The sequence below is a fragment of the Osmerus mordax genome, chromosome 17 (assembly GCF_038355195.1).
Source record: "Osmerus mordax isolate fOsmMor3 chromosome 17, fOsmMor3.pri, whole genome shotgun sequence".
In the NCBI taxonomy this organism is placed as follows: Eukaryota; Metazoa; Chordata; class Actinopteri; order Osmeriformes; family Osmeridae; genus Osmerus; species Osmerus mordax.
Genome location: NC_090066.1, coordinates 14,101,148 through 14,121,820, shown reverse-complemented (window position 1 = coordinate 14,121,820; position 20,673 = coordinate 14,101,148). Strand labels below are relative to the sequence as shown.

General features: G+C 39.9%; 1 protein-coding gene across 2 annotated transcripts; it reads left to right on the top strand.

Moving 5' to 3' along the window:
• Positions 1-73: 73 nt before the first annotated feature.
• On the top strand, positions 74-16,427 carry ube2nb (ubiquitin-conjugating enzyme E2Nb). 2 transcript variants are annotated; one of them, XM_067254461.1, is made up of 4 exons: positions 74-186; positions 10,762-11,008; positions 13,962-14,102; positions 14,600-16,427. In XM_067254461.1, the coding sequence occupies exons 1-4, from the start codon at positions 157-159 to the stop codon at positions 14,644-14,646; spliced, it is 465 nt and encodes a 154-aa protein (XP_067110562.1). In that variant the 5' UTR covers positions 74-156; the 3' UTR covers positions 14,647-16,427. The 2 variants fall into 2 exon arrangements, with proteins under 2 accessions (XP_067110562.1, XP_067110561.1); XM_067254460.1 differs by lacking the exon at positions 74-186 and adding an exon at positions 890-955.
• Positions 16,428-20,673: the final 4,246 nt, after the last annotated feature.

The window sequence follows — 20,673 nt, the reverse complement described above, 5'->3', positions numbered from 1 at the left end:
TAAACAGGCTCTGGTCAAATTTACCGCACGGTCTTCGTTTGGGTACGTCATATCCGTATTTTCAATGCGGTGGTTGCCCAAGAACCTGGACCACGTTATTCCCCTCAATCTGTGCCACCGAAGCAATTACTATAGCAAAAAATATAGTTAAAAAAAATGTCAGGATTGCCTCGCCGGATTATAAAGGTATCGATTCCACCTTTATACATTTACTATAGATTACTAAAGTCAGATTATTCTATTGAAAATGAAAACATTGGGCAAAGCACGTGCATTGCCGGTTCATCTATTAGAAGCTATTGGTAGTAGTTTAACGTACTTCCGGTAGCTAACCTGCAATGCTAAGCTGAATCAAAGTTTGGTAATATTGCTCACTTTTCCATCTATGAATGCTAAACTATTTTTTAGGAGCCAATTGTCGTAACGTTATTTTGTTTGGTTGGGGATGTTCTGGTTGGTTACTATTGTAAAGACTGGTACAGTAAAGCTAGCTTGCGTGGTTAAAACAATACCGCTAGCCAAGCCAGCTAGTTTTAGCTAGGTTTGGCCTGGTCTTGCAAGATAACGCATAGTTTTCTTGTTAAACTGCTGTTTTGCTCGATTAGGCTTGATATGTATCCTAACAGGTTTTGAAAACGTTCCAGGGCTTTGTAATGGATACGGTTAGTAGATTGCTTTGCTAACTAGTGCTAGACAAATGGTGGTATATTTAACTACCTCAAATTGTTACTGAAGAGGCTGAATTAACAGGCTTTTAGGAACTGTCTCTATTGAAAAAGAGACGTGAGAGAAATACATTTTGATACTATTTTGTAGAGACATTTGGGCTTGACATCAAAAGATGAATGTGAGACCAGCGATTAATATGTCAGCTTTTATTTCCAGGTATTTACATCTGGATCTGATGCACAACTTACAAAATAGCACCTTTTATTCGAACCCACCCATTTTTCATGTGAGTAAAAGTATTGGAACAGATAGACGTAAAATATATTTAAGTGAATAAGACTTAATATTCAGTTGCAAATCCATCACCAAACTTTTGCATTGTTCTTTTGTGATGCTTTCCCAGGCTTTCACCGCAGCCTCTTTCAGTTGTTTTGTGAGGTTCCTCCCTTCAGTCTCCTCTTAAGCAAAATGCATGCTCTATAGGGTTTAAGTCTGGAGATTGACTTGGCCAGTATAAAGCCTTCGATTTCTTGCCCCTGATGAACTCCTTTGTTGTTTTGGCAGTGTGTTTTGGGTCTTTATCTTGCTGCATGATGAAGGCTCTGCCAATCTGTTTGGTTGCATCTTTCCTTTAATTGCCAGACAAAATGTTTCTGTAGACTTCTGAGTTCATTTTGCTGCTGCCATCATGTGTTGAGCCTGTCCCAGAAGAAGCCATGCAAGCCCAAGCCATGACATTACCTCCACCATGTTTCACAGATGAGCTAGAATGTTTGGGATCATGAGCAGATCTAGCCTGACGTTGTCATACTCATATTTCTAGTCAGAATATGAGTCTGATACCGCTCCGTTGGGCTGTGAGTATGGGGCGTGTTTCAACCGAACCCGGAAAAAAATGCCTCTTCACTCAATTGGATAGACCTACAACCAATCAGAGCAACGTAGTATGTTGTTTGTTGAAAACAAATTCAACCCAAGCGCTCTTTGGTGATGTGGTTGATTACATTACTGTTGATCATCTGTCCGATCATCTTGTTCGGACATAGTTTTTCCCCAACCGAGCGACCCCAGACCCAACTTCCCGACCACATTCTTTTGTGGGCGGGCTAAGTTTGTCTGGCACCCAGGCTAGAGCAGATCTTTTCTTTCTCCAAACTTAAGCCTTTCCATCATTTTGGTAAAAGTTAATCTTTGTGTCATCAGTCCATAAAACTTAGTCCCAGAATTTGAGGTTCATCTCTGTACTTTTTGGCAAATTCCAGCCTTGTCTTCCTATTGTTCTTGGTTTGCAACTTCTGGTGTAGCCATTGTACTTTTGTTCATGAAGTCTTCTGCGAACAGTAGATAGTGATACCTTCCAACAGTTGTTTTAGGGTCTTTCTTTACAGCTCTCACAATGTTTCGGTCATCAACTGCTGATGTTTTCTTTGGTCTACCTGTTGGATAGGGCTGTCCCCGACTAAGATTTTCTTTGGTCGACCAAGACTTGACTAAATACTTCTGAAAATCGACTAATCTAAAAAATAAAATAAAAAAGATTCTATAGGCCACAGGGCTCAACATTAAAAAATGTTGCCTCTTGGTTTGAAGCTTACTGGCCCCAAGACAATTTTTACTGGCCCCCCCTCCAAAAGTTGTAATTTATTATTGTTACAACAAAACCAAAGACTTATAAATAAACTTATAAAAGCTTCCATAGCATTTCATCCGTATGATACTAAGTACCCAAGTCGACACCATTCTTCTGCTGCAGTTCAATAGCCTGGGGGAACGAGGCGAACGGCTGGCCTGTCTTAATTATGTGATATGCTGTTGTTATAAGTCGTGCAATAACACGATGGGCATCTGCATTTAAATTCCTGACCAGCATGGTCAACGGCCTGGAAGATGGATTGTCAACCATCTGCTTAGCTGTCACGCAAACCAGGTGCTGTCTGCTAGTATGGCTGGTCAGGGATTATTTTCGAAAATTGTCGGTGCCTGTGTAAAAAGATCCACTTTTGTCTGCTTTAGACAGGAACATACGACAGAAGACAGTGCATCTTAGTTTCCATAAAAGTTGCTTCCGTTTGAGCTCGTAGCTCTACTTTGCTACCATCTTCAATTTATTGTCTCGCGCCATGACTTGCGCCGGTTGTTAAAAAATGTATCGAGATTAGAGAATTACAATTTGACAATCACTCACTACTCAACTCTTGATTTGCCAACTGTGCGCCCCACGAGTTGCAGTTATTTAAGCATTTAGCAGATAGCAAAACATATGAAGGATGTTGACTTTTACCATCATTTTTTTTTCCCAATCAATAATTTGCAGTGGCCCGATCGGGCCAGTGAGTTGCTAGTTTAACTGTCCCGACGTTACTTTTCACTGGCATCGGGCCATCGTTATTTTCGAGCCCTGGGCCCAAATGTCACAATCTTTTTCATCAAACCATTTTGTGTGATGTTTTACCTCACTGTTTTGAGATAATCTGAAAGAAATACATACGTAAAATGGGAGATTGACAACTAGACAAACATAAATGTACAAACATTTTCCCAATCTGACTCTGTAGCTGCTGGACATTCCAGATTCAGCCGCTATCAAATTTGCTATTAGGCTACTAATAAATAAGCCTTGTGTCACCAGTCCTGTTGTTACCGAATGCCGATATAATAAATAATAACCAAACTGCCATTTTTTTATCATCTCTTACAATGTACTACAAATTAAAAATATTGTTTGTTTAACATGCAAACCATCAGAGCGCGCTGATCACTGCCTGAGAGAAAGTGCAGCATGCGAACTTGCGTAGAGGCCAAGTGGGGAACAGTGCAACAGAGAAATATTTTGTTGTCTTGGCCGGAGAAGATTTGGATGTGATGTCTTTAACTTAGATTATTCAAATTGTAAACTTCAATTTAGGAAATAAACCTGCAATCTTGCTTCATGTCTTTGATTATACACACGTACATAACTAGCTATTTGACTACTAACAAGAGTCTAACAACTTAGCACATCCAAAGCCGATATAATTGTTGAAAGCGTGCGGTCTCTCAAATCGACCTTTTTAGGAAACTAGGCTGTTGTTTAAAATAAAATGCAGATGGTTAGACCTACAGTAGCACAGCATAAGTAGACATAGCCTAAAATTTTTGTTCCTGAAACATACAAATCCTGGGCCTATATGCTACATACGGTAAAATAATGATCCGATGGCAAATTTACGGTTTTCAAGTGGTAGGTTACATCATATTCGATGTCGAACTATGGAATATTACACGTTGGCAGTGTGCATTCAACGTGTTTTGAGTCACCTGGTACTTTGATAAAATGCTTCTATATATGTGCAAAAAACAAATTGCAGATTAACAAAAGGGAAAACGGTAACATTGGCAGCTCGACAAAAATAAATTGTAGTCGACCAAGAGCATATCGACCAAACAATCGACTAGTCGACTGAGTGGGGGGGACAGCCCTACTGTTCGACGTCTGTTACTTTGTAGACCTGTGGTTTCTTTCTTCTTCAGGACATTCCAAATGGTTGTACTGGCTACGGCCAATGTTTGTGCAATGGCTCTGATTGGTTTTCCATCTTCTCTCAGATTCACAATTGCTTGTTTTTCCACCCATAGTCAGCTCTCTGGTTCTCATGTAGTTTTCACCTCTGAATGCAGTCTGCACAGGCAAAACCTATCCTGCCCAATCTGAACCTGAGCGTAGACATTCAGTGCTATTTATGGTTTGAATAATGTATGTAATAGGGCAACAAAACACCTGTTCCAATACCTTTGCTCACATGAAAAATGGGTTGGTTCGAAAAAAGGTTCCATTTTATAAGTTGTGCATCAGATCCAGATGTAAATACCTGGAAATAAAAGCTGAGATGTTGATCTCTGGTCTCACGTTCATCTTTTGATTTCAAGCCCAAATGTTTTCAGCCTTCAGCAAAAATAAAGGCAGTGTTTCCCCTACCATAATATTAGGGGGGCACCGGCCCCCCCCCCCCCCCCCCCCCTGGAAGGTCAAGTTAGTTTTGTAAAAAAATAAATAAAAATAGTATAATTTTTTATATAGTGCCAGATCACAAAATAAGTCATTTAAGGTTACCTTTCCTATAAAACAGGTCTATAGCTTGCTCTTTTACTCAAACCTGTAAACCTAGGGGAAACACTGAAAGGAAGTTCCAATAATTTTGGTGGACACTGTATTAGGGAACATTTGTGCGAGTGCAAACAATCGTCATGGTGCCATCTGTTTTAATTTCTTTACAAAACACTCGCTAATTAGCCTACTGCATAGCAGGGCTAAAGAGAGACAGTTGCGTCGACTACATTGCCTTCAATTATACTTTTTTTTTCCTTTTTCAATAGTAGGCTATGGCCGCAGAAAAGTTATAAACTAAACAGCCGCGCCGTTGAGAAACAACTGTATGACAGCACTGTTCGAAGGTAATAAGTTACATTTGTACCATGTTTAATCTTTTAAAAATCACAGTCGAATGGCAGTAGCAAAATAGTTGTAGCATCTAAACTCATTTTGTAACATCTAGCACATTTAACGTTGGTAGTTTAAAGTACTGAGAGATATTCTAGCTAACAATAATGCACTTGTACCAAAAACAATGGTTAAGAGGTAACTGTATTTGAGCAAAATTAATTAAACAATGTAACAGTTCTTGACATTAGGGCAAGATTTAATAAATATGTAAAACACATGACTTGATGGCAAGTTACTTTCAATGACGAGATATAAAATAGGAAGATATTAAAGGGGTCATTGGTTGCAGAACCGAATTGACCTTGTCACAATTGAATAACGACATTTCAGTGGGTAAAATGGACATACAGTTAACCTCAAAGTCCATTGACACCTCTTTCCTACGCAAATCTCACAATTAAAAAATATAGCTGTAAAACGGTCGATTTCGAAAAATCCACCTTTTTTGGCTCTGGTCTGTACCTTTGTCACGCCCCAAAATTTGCTGCGCGCTGGTCTGTGTACTTCCACAGAATTACAAAGAAGAACGTTTTTCTAGCATATTGAAAATGGACTACGATGGTAAATGCAATGTTCCAGGCTGTACAGGGAATGCTGACACTTTTCAGAGTCTTCCTAAGGAACCAAACACTCGAAGGGCTGTGATGTTTGTCTATGAGAAGATCCCTGCGCAGTTCGACCCTCAGTTACACATTTGCTCGAACCATTTCACCGAGGACAGTTTTGAAAACCTGGGACAATGTCAAGCAGGATTTTCTATGAAGCTGTTGCTGAAAAGAGGTGCTGTTCCGACCTTATGTTCATCACAACCGCAAGCTGTAGTATGATGTTGTCGCTAACAGTTATTAGCAATGCTAACGTATCCTGCCTGTATCTATCATTGGTAGAATGTGTGATGATTTTGTTTTTGGCAATAGGGCTAATGTTATTTCATGTTCCTGACTGTGTTTCATTCAAATAAATAACATGTGTTGTCATGTAAATCTACAATTCAAGATGCATGTTTGTCCAGGTCTATTTTTCAGCAAGATAGCTAGAGCTAACTGAAGCTGAGTTGAATCACGATAGTTTGTTTGCTCAGCTGTAGTGCTAATGTTACCCAAGTCGATCCCGTTTGCTTCGACAACAAAAGTGGAAACAACTAACAATATCATTTCAAATGATATCTAGTCAATCTGTTGAAAACAGTGTTGTGTAGACACAATAGATTTATTTGTACGTTTTTATTTCAAGTCTCAATCACCCTGGGATCTGCGACGGTGACCCCTTCATCCTCTGCCAGGAACCTTGGGGTTACCATGGACGACGAGCTCTCCCTCACGGCCCACATTGCTGCGGTCTCCCGGTCGTGTAGATTCACCCTCTACAACATCCGGAAGATCAGGAGATACCTGTCTGAGCACTCCACCCAGCTGCTAGTCCAAGCACTCGTCCTCTCCAAGTTGGACTATTGCAACTCTCTGCTCGCTGGTCTCCCAGCATGTGCAACCCGCCCTCTTCAGAGGATTCAGAACGTGGCGGCCCGCCTGGTCTACAATCTACCCAGACGCTCCCATGTTACCCCGCTCCTCATCTCTCTCCACTGGCTACCTATCATGGCCCGTATCAGATTCAAGACCCTGGTATTGACCTTCCGAGCAGTGAACGGGACTGCACCCGTCTACATCAAGTCTCTCCTGCAGCCTTACACCCCCACCCGCCACCTACGGTCTTCTTCAGACAACCGCCTGGTGGTCCCACCGCTCAAGACCGCCCGGTCCCAACACAAGCTCTTCTCCTGTCTGGCCCCCCAGTGGTGGAATCAACTCCCCACCTCCATCAGAGACACTGACTGTCTCTCCACCTTCAAGAAAAGGCTCAAGACGCACTTGTTCCGGGAGTACAACGGTACTTAGGAACGGTTCGCTTGACCCGATGTTAGTTTCCTCAAGGATCACAATGACTCTTGCTTAGAGACTTGTTGCTCTTGTGGTTAGTGGTAACTGATTAAAGTTTTTGGTTCTCGCTGTGATATATTGTTTTATTACTGTTGCTTGCTTTTTTCCACAGGTACACTTGCACTTATAGCTGTTCATGTTGTTTAATTGTAACTTGTTTAACTACATGCTCTTATGGTTCTTCCCTTTGGCACTTACTTTGGTTGTTCACAATGTGTGCTTCATGTTTTGGCTACTCGCGATGTTTTTTGGCTATCTTGTTGTTATGATCAGTGACCTATGCACTTTGTAAAGCTCTCTCTTGGAAGTCGCTTTGGATAAAAGCGTCTGCTAAATGAATAAATGTAAATGTAAGTCTCCACCTTCGATGTTTCAGTGAGTGCTGTTGGCCGTGTTGCGTCTTTGCTCCGCAGTTTCACTTGTTGTAAACCAACCAATCAGCGCGCAGCTATCTATATAAACATGAGCCTATCATAAAAGGGAGAAAACCGCAAATCTTTTTACAGGGCTATTTCACAGGGTGCATATGGGCGCATAGAACAGCACCCGGGCCATTTTCAGCACAACCAATGTTGCATACCCTATTCGGAGACCTTAAGGAACAGTGTGAAATACCACAAAAACCCAGTCAATCTCCCCTTTAACTATTTACACATTTGAGTTAGTTTACCATAAACCATGAATAATATAGATATCCCATAAGTAGGCCCACATCTTCAGCTACCAATACGCATATTATTTTGTTCAGTAGTTACCAAAAAAACGTGGAGCTCTGCAATTGCTTCAGTGAGTCTTTCCATTCATTAAAATTTTCCACTCGGCTATGTTTGGAACTATGTCATGACACATGAACAACGTGACTACCTAGCTTCCTGACCCTCAGTTGATGCAACTCTTTCTCTTTATGGCTCTGCTGCACATGTGCCTGCTGTGAGGTGATACAGTGACCGGTCTACCGTTCTATCCAACGTTGCATAACCAGTTAAACTTCATTTTTACGTTCTTAATTTCAATGACAATTTTTGATTGGTTAAAATTAGCCGTCAATCACTCTTTGTCATTGCGCTTTGTTGTCACGTGACAGTGACCGTGCTCAAAATTTGAAGAGCTGAAAAGACTACATGAAAGTTTTCGGTGGGTGCTCCTACATTTTTGCTGGTGCTCCAAACTTTTGAGAATGAGAAAGACTTTGAGAATGCGAAGTTACGTCACTGTAGGTTAACGATGCGTCACGCCGTGTTGCATGTTTGGACGTCGCCGCCATCTTTGCAGGTACACACCCTTTCCAGCCGGCCAGTCCAAATATGGGAACTTAAATTCCCATGGCTCCTGCCTTAATATCTTCGCCGTCCAATCACCAATTTTAAATCTGAAAACTGCCAGATACTCGTGACAACAGAAGCTAAAAGCACATATAATTTGGTTAAGGGGTTAATGGGCGTGAATTAATAAATGTATCGTTATCCATCTTTTGCCTAAACAGAGTCAAAGATAGCATGGCATGGGAGATGTCCTACAGTGTTAGATGTACTGCTTTAAATTGAAAACTGAGGCAATATTTCGAGTAAAGACACGTTTCTTAACATATGTTGTCAATTTTGTAAATTGTAAAAAAATCTAAACTTTTTTTGTTACAAAGCATTTGTTGGAGTAACGGAAGTTTTACACGATCCAGCTTCTGCATTTGTGACAGGCAGCTACTGACCGTAGTAGCCTGTATGCCTTGTTGTTTGCAGATTTCTGTGAAACTTGCTAAATAAACATTAGCTAGCTACACTATGTAGGCTAACCTTTAAAGTAAATATCTAACTTGTTTGGACAATTGGATTGTCAAAGAAAGTCAAACCTTTTTAGTTAGGGAGAATTCCGGTTTATCCACTCATCACTAGAAGGGTCATATCTTTCTAACCAAATAATATATTTATAATCTGGGTGCTGTTCTACATTGGCCACAATTATGTATATTTCATATGCACTTCAAGTTGTCCTCTATCTTGAAATAAAAGTGGTTGAAAATGAAGATGTAGCCTACGGACAGAGATTATTGTAAACATTGATGCATGAAATTTTATTGTTTTCTCATTATTTCCTCTTAAATAATCATACATATTGGCTCTACAACAGTGTGCCCAAAAATGTGTGCAAGTGTGGTAAAATATTTGGCCGCACGGGTTCGAGCACGTTTTAAACAATAGACATAGTCTATGGTGCTGTCAAACGATTACAATATTTAATAGCATTAATATCATAGTTAACTCTGAATTTATCGCACATTTCTATATACTCTAAATGCTAAAAATTACTCTAAATTTATTTTTGTCACATTATTTTTTTTCTCATGTTAATGCTCTTATCAACATGGAAAAGTGGATTGGCTTGCTTTGTCCAAATGTTTTTTTACTGTAGTGTTCAATTTCACACTGCTTCTGTCTGAAGTCATCCATTGTCGCCTGGCTTTGACAAGGGGGCGGAGAATTCGCATCAGCTGTGTGCTTGGCCATCAAGTGGTATTTCAGACTGGACGTGCTGCGATGATAACTCAGTTCACAACGACAAAATCACTTTTTTTTGGTCTTCAATGGAACCATTTGGCAACTTGAAACTTGAAAGTAAACTTTCCACTCAGAATCTTATTGGCATCCATTTCGGCTTCTCGCGCTCGCCATCCACTCAAAGCGTAACGTTAGCCTACTAATATTTGGCTGGATCACAAGCCCAAACAAGTGTGTGCGGCGTGCCTGTTATTTTGTTTTCCGGTCTACCTAGATCCGGTGTGGTGTTGTAGTTTTTCTAACGTTACTAGTTGTTGCAATAGCATGTGAGAGAAACTACAAAGCTTGCTAGGCCAAAAAGAATGTTAATCTCGCGATAAAGAAATTGATGCTGTTAAAATAGGTTTGCGTTAACGTAGTTAATAACGCGTTTAACTGACAGCGCTAGTTTTAACCTATTGCAGCTGTCAGTTACGTGAAAAGAGGTTGTGGAACTCGAAAATACTCTAACCATTATTTGCAATGGGAACCGTTTATTCCTTTTAACTAGCAATAATCGTGACTTGGATAAACCTCATAGGCTGCATCCTGCGCGATAGCCTGCTGCATCTGCCCTGCGCTGTAACAGCCTGGCTAGCGATCTAGCTAGCTAACCTTCACCCTCAGTGTGAACAATCGAACTAAGGAAACTAACATCCAACACTACACATCAAAATAAACACAAGAGTTCAACAATAGAAACTTAAACAATGCTTCCGTGAACAAAATTAACCCCACAACTAAGTCCCCTTCTGTCTGCCGCAAGGCATGCTGAAAACAAAGAGCGCCCACCGTTGGGAATACAACATAAAAATAAAATTTTCCATTAACGATTTGTTTGAACCATTGACTGTAAAAACAAGGTTTGAACCCATCCACCACCGATGACCTCATTCGGATCAGTACAGAGGGGCCCTCCTTGGAAATGTTTGATGCCTCTACATGTGCTGATCAAAGCCCACTGATGTAGGTTGTATGTCCGGCGCCCAAAGAAAACGGTTTTGCCATTTACCCAGAATTCAACGCGGCGTGACGTCAACTTCGCATTCTCTATTGGACTAATTTGTGATTATTTGTGATGTGACGTGCATGTGTTCCTGTGTCTGTCTTATTCTTACAAATGTATTTTTCTGTCCATTTCCAGGAGACTCAGCGCTTGCTAGCAGAGCCTGTTCCGGGGATAAAAGCAGAACCTGATGAAGGAAATGCACGCTACTTCCACGTGGTAATAGCGGGACCCCAGGACTCCCCTTTTGAAGGAGGAACCTTCAAACTTGAACTCTTTTTGCCAGAGGAGTACCCCATGGCAGCTCCCAAAGTACGATTCATGACAAAAATCTACCATCCCAATGTAGACAAGCTGGGGAGAATATGTCTAGATATTTTGAAAGGTAAGAGATGGAATATTTTGCAAAGCCTTAGGCTAGTGCATTTAAAGGTGGCATGTTTTGGGGTTTCATATGTAAAAAGGCAATACATGCACTTTTTATAAGGTATTTCTTTTAAAATGTTTCTTGATCATAATCAACTAAACTTTGCATATTAAATTTTATACACTTAAAATACACTACCGTTCAAAAGTTTGGCGTCACTTCAAAATAAAATGGGTTTGAACCAGAAATATAGCAAAAGGAATAGGAAATATAGTAACTGATAAGGTTAATTATATTATACATATATATATTTAAATATTAATTGTGTCCTTCAAACTTTGTTTTTGTCAAATAATCAAATGATAGAAATATATAGACTATCAGCTGACTGCTTCTTCACTAAAGTTATTGCATGCTTTTTGTCATTGTCTTGTTGTGGGAGGAAATCGGCTCCAGTAAAGCACCAAACACAGGGTACAGCAAGGCAAATTTGAGTGATAGCTTTCCTTCTTCAAGATGCCTTTTACCCTGTAAAAATATCCCACTTGAAGGCCTTAGTATCCTAGACCATCACATCCAATATGCTTAACAGATGGCGTCAAGCACTTCTCCAGCATATTTTCATTTGGTCTGTGTCTAACGCATGTTCTTTGTGATCTGAACACCTAAAACCTTTTTCTATCCATAGGCTTTTTTCAATCATCCTTTGTCCAGTGTCTTTTATTTTGCCCAGCTTAATCTTTTCTTTTTATTGGCCAGTCTGAGAGATGGATTTTATTTTGCAACTCTGCCAAGAAGGCCAGCAGCCCGGAGTCGCCTCTTCACCGTTGATGTTGAGACTGGTGTTTTGCAGATTTAACCCTTGTGTTATCTTCGGGTCATTCTGACCCATCAGTCATTGTGACCCACCATCGTATTGCGACAACTTTACCGCATACAAAAACAAAGTGAAGCATTTTCTTTTAACCGTTCGGCTGTCTCAGACCCCCCACATTGCGACGGTTAAAAGAAAATTATTTTAATATGTTTTTGTATTGGGTAAAATTGGGTAAACACAACGATGGTTCGTTATGAACCTTTGGGTCATGTGACCCGAAGGCAGCACAAGGGTTAATGAAGCTGCTAGTTGAGGACCTGTGAGGAATCTGTTTTTCAAAGTAGACACCAATAAATGAGTTCTCAGTTGTGCGCCAGAGCCTCCACTCCTATTTTTATTCTGGTTAGAGGCAGTTGTTCTGTGAAAACAGTAGTATACAGGCAGGGTTTCCCGCAGCACTTTTCAGTTAAAGCGTCCGGAAAAACTTTTTGCATTTTGTTCCCCCCCCCCCTCCCCCGCCCCGCAGGCAAAAAAACACCCTACCACCTTAACCCTTGTGCTGCCTTCGGGTCACATGACCCAAAGGTTCATAACGAACCATCGTTGTGTTTACCCAATTTTACCCAATACAAAAACGAATAAAAATAATTTTATTTTAACCTTTGCAATGTGGGGGGTCTGAGACAGCCCACGGTTAAAAGAAAATGCTTCACTTTGTTTTTGTATGCGGTAAAGTTGTCGCAATACGACGGTGGGTCACAATGACTTATGGGTCAGAAAGACCCGAAGATAACACAAGGGTTAACTAACACATTTTCTGCGGTAAGCCTTCTATACAGGGTTTTACAAAATCTTCAGATTTTGGGCATTTTCTTGCATGAAATGGCCTTCATTTCTCGGAACAAGAATAGGTGAAGTTTCAAAAAAGTTATTTGTTTCTGACCATTTTGAGCTTGCAATTGAACACACATCTTTTTTTTTTATGCTAACATGCTAACATAATTTCTAAAGGGTTTTCTAATTATCAATTAACCCTTTAAAATTATAAACTTGGTTTAGTAAACACAACGTGCCATTCGGACACATGACTGATGTTTGATGATATTGGACACTACGCCAGTAGATATTCCACAAAAGAATCTGGAAATGTCATTTACAACATTAACAATGTCGACATTGTAGACATTGGAGTCATGTGGCTGAGTAGTAAGGCAATCGGGCTAGTAATCTGAAGGTTGCCAGTTCGATTCCCGGCAGTGTCCATGTACTTACAGTAAGTCGCTCTGGATAAGAGCATCTGCTAAATGACTAAATGTAAATGTACATTGGATATCTGTTCAATTTGATGTTATTTTATGGGATATTTTTTTTTGCTTTTCTTTTGAAAACAAGGACATTTATAAGTTACCCCAGACTTTTGAACGGTCATGTGTATATACAGTGGAAATCAAGTCTACGCAACCTTTTTTTGTTGCTGGTGTTCGTTACTTTGGTTTCTACACTTTTCTGTGGTTGGGATACTATTTAGATAATGCAGGGATCCTAAGAAGTGCTATTGTTCTGCAACATTATTTATTTGCCCAATTAAAGTCAGGTTATATTATGTTTGAGCAGCACTTTTTGTCATATTTGCCAAAATAAACTTCACATCTTGATAGCAACCAATAAAGGTTTGACGGTAATATTACATTGACATTTAGTCCTTTAGCAGACGCTCTTATCCAGAGCGACTTACAGTAAGTACAGGGACATTCCCCGAAGGCAAGTAGGGTGAAATGCCTTGCCCAAGGACACATCATTTTGCGCGGCCGGGAATCGGAACAGGCAACATTCTGATTAATAGCCCGATTTCCTAACCGCTCAGCCATCTGACCCCCTAATATGAAATCAATCCGACATCTGTGGGTGTTGCAAGACTGTAATAAACACAACTAATCATCAAGCCATACCCTGACTAATGATTGGACTGGCTATGTCTGTCTGTCTACCTACCTGCGTGCACTCTGCCCCTGCACTCAATGCGCGTTATTGTAGTTTTATAAGAGTGGCTTTGAAGGGAGGGAGTGGTATATTTTGGTTTGAATCGTGTCAAACAGAAGCTAAAATAGCTAGCTTCGCAAAACTTGCCTAACCCAGCTTTAAATTCTCTCTCAGATAAGTGGTCTCCAGCCTTGCAGATTCGCACCGTGCTGCTATCCATTCAAGCATTATTAAGTGCTCCTAACCCCGATGACCCACTGGCAAATGATGTCGCTGAGCAGTGGAAAACAAATGAAGCCCAAGCCATAGAAACAGGTGAGATTCTGGTGTGTATACATTTCCTGGCCACAGATGCAGTGATCAAACTATATATTGTGCCATGAAGGAAAAGTGTATGGCCAAACAACGACATAAGCTATTCTAGCAGTGCAGCAGCTGTGAGTGACTACCTTTTCAACTCCCAACTAATAGATACATTTTTCAACTCCATCGAATAATGACAATTTTTATTAAAGTTTGTGACTGACGGACTTCTGTGTAGTTTCCAAGTTATTTTTATTAAATTTTGGCATCCAATTGTGAAGGCCCATGCTGTGCGCAGTACAATATACTAGTGTAAGAAACACTGTATATACAGTTTGTGGCCATTCTTGTTCATTACACTTGGTTCTGGTTTTGCCTGTTTAAAATTGAGACCTAACTGCACTTTAAAGAAAGATATATTCAAAATGTCTACTTGTAACTATTAATTATGTTAGGAATGTCAAGGTTCAGACTTGAACAATTATACTGCTGTTTTTTTCCCACCCCAGCCCGAACATGGACTAGGCTCTATGCTGGCAACAACATTGACGTATAGAAGACAGGTGCAGCATTGAAATGTGATCCCCATTAATACACCACTCCTGACAAGAGGATCACTTTAAGTTGTATTCAATGCAAAGTGTTAGACATACAAAAATCAAGTGCTAAAGTAAACAAATGGTAAATGTAATTAAAATACACATGGACTATTGCAACAGACCTTGGGGTGATTTTGGTTTTCAACACATCTGCAATGTTTTATTAATTGTCCTGACTGACCACTTCAAGGGAGGTGGGGAGCAGTTGTCTTGTCATTAAACTTTGGGGTTAGAAATTAAAATCTACCTAGCACCTAGTGTTCAATAAGGAGAGGAGTGGGAAGGGAGGTTTGAACAACATAATGCCAAGCTCCTTCTTGCCCTTGGATAAACTTAAAAGTATTCATTTTATAGGCATATCTGTCTCATCCCATCAGATTTTCATTCAACATTGTCCAGTAGGTAGAGGCCTGGAATTTGTAGGGAACAAAGGAGACTAACAATCAGACTGAAAATATTTAAACACTTAGAAGTGTTTGATAACAAACTTAAATGTAGGAAAATTATTTAATGGAAGGTTGTATTTGGACACTGTCTGTTTGAATGTACTGGAATACATCATTCTGTCCTTCCCACCTTAACTGTTCTCTAATTCATCATGATTGGATGGAGGAGAATGTAGTTGTTGCTATTCCAGTCAGATGTTATCAATTCACTGATCAGATGCCTCAAAAGAGGGTGAAGTGAAAATGGGGGGGAAATTTTCAATCCCTGTTCGGAGTATACAAGGGTGTTCTACATACATAGTATAGGTGGAAGGTGTATTATTATTTAGTTTTTTTTTAATCTTATGTTAGTGTTCAATATTGTACTCCACAGTGATAATTAAGAACATATAAAGTATCAGACTCAAGCCCATATTGACAAAGTTAGTTTGCTTAGTGTTGATGCTAAGTGAAGCCATGTCAGGAAAAGAGGGTGCGTCACTCTACCTGAAACCAACTGGGACTAAGCAATATAAACAATTGATAGCTGAAATCCTTCAAGGCATATGTAATAATGTACAAGTTATGTGAGTAAGAAAGACATTCATTATGTTTTAGTAAAACTTGTTTTACAATAGTTTGACTTGTTTGCTACTTGATTTTGAGATTGAGTTTCATTGTTTTTTGTATGTCTTGTCCCTGACTCTTAACTGCAGTTTACTCCAGTTTATATCAGAAGAGTCTGTAAAACATGGATAATTGTTATGTATATGAGGGATGTGGAAGTTTTTTTAGCTTTTTAGGCAGATTTATCAAAAAATAATCCAACTCGTGGCTCAAGAGAATGTTCTACAAAATGGTACAAAAGCAGTGCATTTACATACATTAATCAACCAACTGTAAATAAAATACAAATGATACAATTTTGATTATTTGTGATTTATTTACAGTTTGGGAAACAGTAGACATGATTTAGAGGATTCTTCTGGAAACTTCAGAAATAAAAATGACAGACTTGCCATCTTTAACAGTCAGCAGGACTGTTAAAGGTGCTGCATTGATGGACTCACATACCTCATGTTCTAGTTGAAGTAGTAGCAGTGTGCTGTACTTGATGATGGGGTGTCTGCAGGTTGCAGGGTATGGAAGCCCATAGGGGACTATATTCAAATGATAATGCAATTTCAGAAATACATTATCATTTTCAATATACTGTATGTAAGTGTTATTTGAGACAATATTCAAATGAAAATGCAATAATCAAAATAGCATTTGCATTGTCACATGTCAATATTAAAATTTAAATGGAATAATGGTTTGTCATTTCATTTTCAAAGACGTAACACTCTTAACAAAGGACTGTATTCAAATGTTAATGAAAATGTAAAAGAATAAAATGTAATATAAACAATGTATCCTAAATTTCCAAAGCATTATTTAAGTCTCAATTACAATTAAAATGCACTTTCTAACTATTTGAAAATGGAAACGAAAACATTTGGCATCTCATTTTTCAAAGATGTGCTGTGTGGTGGACAATATTCAAGTGCAGTAAGCTCAACAGTGCCCCCGGTCAAATGCATTTCCGTTTTCAAGTCACCACGCTCTTCTAGGGACAAAATTCAATCATGAAAATGCAATTGTAAACATTAGGGGATTAGCCCAAGCCTAGGACCTTCTCTAGGCTTGATGTGAGTTTAGATGGGGACTTCCACAGGTAATGCGAGTGGGTGGAGCACGCAAGCAAAGAAAATTTTCATTAATTTGAGCACTTAATAGTTTGAGCTTTATGTAATTTAAACATTACGTTGGATTCATATTGTTATATTTGCTGAAAATGACAACCCAAATTTTAACCTTCAAGATTCAGGGCATTTGAGAAAACATTCGGGGCTCAAGCCTCAGAAGCCACCCCCCCCAACCTGTGCCAGCTTTACGCTAAATAACGGAAGTAGCCGTGTTTGTCACTGGGGAAATGATGACAGTGGCTTGGGCTGGTAAGAGAAGTTACCACTTTGGCTGATCAGCTTGACATAAACCTCATCTTTCCAACCTTTCACACCGCGCTCCAGCAGAAGACCAGCTCTTGACATCCCTTGTGAGGTTGAGACATACCTGTTAGGTGGATTTAAATTAAAGAAAATTGCAGAGCTTTCTGGAGTTTGTCAGAAAACCATCCATCGGAAGATGCTGTAATGTTGGTAAGAGAACCGTAACACACAACTTTAGTACGTAACCATGCTCAGTGTTTCCCCTAGGTTTACAGCTTTGGGGGGGTCGCCCGACCAGGTAGAGACAGAAATGACATGCCGTCGTGTAAATAAGATATATAACATAAGGCCATTTAGTTTGTTTAATAAAAGAGCAAGCTATAGACCTGTTTTATAGGAAAAATAACCTTAAATGACTTATTTTGTGATCTGGTGCAATTTTTTTTTTTTACAAAATTAACTTGACCTTCCTGGGGGGGTGGGGGGTGCCCCCCTAATATAATGGTAGGGGAAACACTGATGCTTGAGCTTTACTCAGTACTGGCGCCAGTGGTGGACTCAGGCTATCTGAAGGGCAGGGCCGATTCTTTTTAGAACAAAATGGAAATGGATACAAAAAATCACAATAATTTGCACTCAAAAAAAGCTTAATGTAAGATAACATGTTGGACTCATGTTATTATGTTCGAGTCAAAATAAAATGCATGTTTTCTCCGCTGGTAGGTCACCCAGAGGGCACTGCATCATGTTTTCTCCACTAGGGCACCCTTGAAGGGACTTTTTTTTGCACACTGGTTCACGTACAGGACCCTTTATTATGTTTAATCTACCATAGGGGCATCCAAGACAGCACTTTTGCTAGCGTGGCGGCACCGGGGGGGCGACCTTCCACACAAGGGGCTTGTACCTCCCTTCTCCCTGAGTACAAACTGATAGGAGGCTTCACAACTCTGCCAGTTCTTGTGATGTACTGCTCAACTGGCAATGTCTGACTAATGGTTATGAGTTCTTCAGACGGTGCATGGGGCGAAGTAGGGTGGACCATAAACTCTGGCTCCTCAACGCTCACTGGTTCTGACATCCCAGTCCATTGGTCATTGGTAAGCCTGTGAAGGGACTCGTTGGCAGCTAATGTTCTCTTGAGAAAATGCTGAATATTTTGGCTTTACTCTTTACTTGTGTCTGCTAAATGCATACATGTAAATGTACTAACACAATTCACAACATAACACCTTGGAGCACAATGTGAACTCAATATGACTCCAGGAGACCATTTGTGACTGCCAGGATGTGCTTGCATCCTTACTTCTTTCCAGGCTTCAGAGTAGCACTAGGGCCACTTGCACTCTTGCGGTTAGAGTAGAACTTCTGAATGTTCTTACTGTGGTCTAGTTGCCATGTAACTTTGAGGGGGTCATACGCCATTGGTGTGAGAAGCGGACGAGCAGCAGGCAGTCTACCCATCAGCAGTTCAGCTGGTGACAGGCCTACTGACTCTATTGGTGTTGTCCTGTAGTCAAGCAGCGCAAGAGAAGAAAAATGTCTGGTGGGCGTTTCAGTACAAAGGGAAGTGTAAGCCACCTAAAACTCCCAATAGGCGTGTTAAACGTCGTCAGGAACGATGATGATTCCTCTAGTTCAATCTGCAGGAAGCCAGATTTTACATCCAAGAACGAGAACACTTTAGCATCAGGTATTGCAGAAACCACCTCTTCTATAGTATGCATAGGGTAATGTTCTCATTTAATTACCTTATTCAAGTCGCTTGGGTTTATGCAGATCCTTATCTTGCCATTACTACCATTTAACTCACCCATTCAGTTGGTTGGTTGACTTTTGTAATGTGTCCATCTTTAACCATCTCATGGAGTTTCTCTATTATCTAACCATTTTAGCAGCTGGTTGACGGCAAACAGGATGAACCACACATTTGGCATCAGGATCTATTTTAATTTTGTATTTGTCCGGCAAATTTGCATTTGTGCACGCAAGTTCTGGATAGTCATCTAGCCCAACTGGCAAACCTTTTTCCGTAGTTATCTCACTAGAATCTTTTTCTATAATTCCTTGATTGGCAGGTTGCAATGAATTAAGCCGGCTAACTAAGCCTAAGGCTTCAGCTATTGCACCACTTAGCACATTCTCACACTGAGCACATTCTCTGTCATGGCCAGGTCTCCCTTGAAAGAGATGTTTAATCTCAATGGGACTCTCCTGGTTAAATAAAGGTTAAATTAATTAATTAAAAATTATCTTCTGAAATGTCCACTATCTCAAACTCTGATGCTGATATATCAGCATCCTTGTATTTAGTCAGTAAGTCAACCGCTGCTATAGGTTTCAGCTTGTGGTTGAATGAAGTATGACTGTAGCACTTGATGAGAGCATTTAAGATCGCCATCATGCTGAAGTGTCTGGTAATTACTCAAAGTCAGCATGTTAAATTTTTCACCAGTATCAATTCTGAATGGCACATTCTGGGACAAGATTTCAATGTCTGCTGTCAGTTTATCATCCTTACGGTTGACAAACTTATACTCAGGATTTCCTCATCTTCTGTTTCTTATTCCCGCTCCACACTTATGGTGTTCACTGATCTGTTGCGGCATACTGCTACCCAGTGATTTGGTTTGGGACAGTAGGAGCCTTCTGAACCTTTTGCTGGGCATTTTCCTTGATTCCATTTGTGTTGTGGATCCTTGTCACAACTTGTACAGTTTTCGGGTCAGTTTGCATGCACTTGTTTCTGCACATATTTTGACTTATTTTTTGATAGGCTTTCTTGTTCGCAATTTGGTATTTTGGTTTTACTCTCAGTGCTTGCATTCTTCTTCTTTGACTATTTTAATTTGCTTCTGAGATAGTTCAAACTACTGAGCGATCACTGGACCAGCACTCACAGTATATGAGTATGAGTCTTTTATAAAGTGATCAAAACCTTCAGTATTTCCCTGCTTTCTTTGCTTAACCCTTGTGCTACCTTCGGGTCATTGTGACCCACCGTCGTGCTGCGATACCTTTACCTAATAAAAAAAAAGATTTTTTTTTTATATCACTAGTTAACACTAGGATGAACCATCATGCTGCCCTCAGGTCGTTGTGACCCACCGCAGTGTCTGCGTTGGCTATTAGGTATAGGTTTATAAGGTTAGTATAGGTTATTATGTGTATTATGTGTATTCAGAGGTTTAGTATACCTTATTGAATATTGTATATTATTTGTATATTAGGATGTTTACTATATTTTACCTTATCATAGATGTAATCTATGTTCTGTGTAGTTATATGTTATGCCAGGTTGTTTTGCGTTGTCTTGTCCTAAGAATTTCAGTGCCCAGTCTGACCCTGTGTTGTTCTGTGCATCTGACAATAAAAGACTTGAACTTGAACTATTACGCCACCCTCGCGCTGCCCTCGGGGCGTTGTGACCCACCGCAGTGTCTGCAACAACTTTACCTAAAATAAAGTGAAGCATTATCTTTTAACCCTTGTGCTACCTTCGAGTCATTGTGACCCACTGTCATGTTGCGATAACTTTACCTAATAAAAAAAAAAGTATTATTTTTGT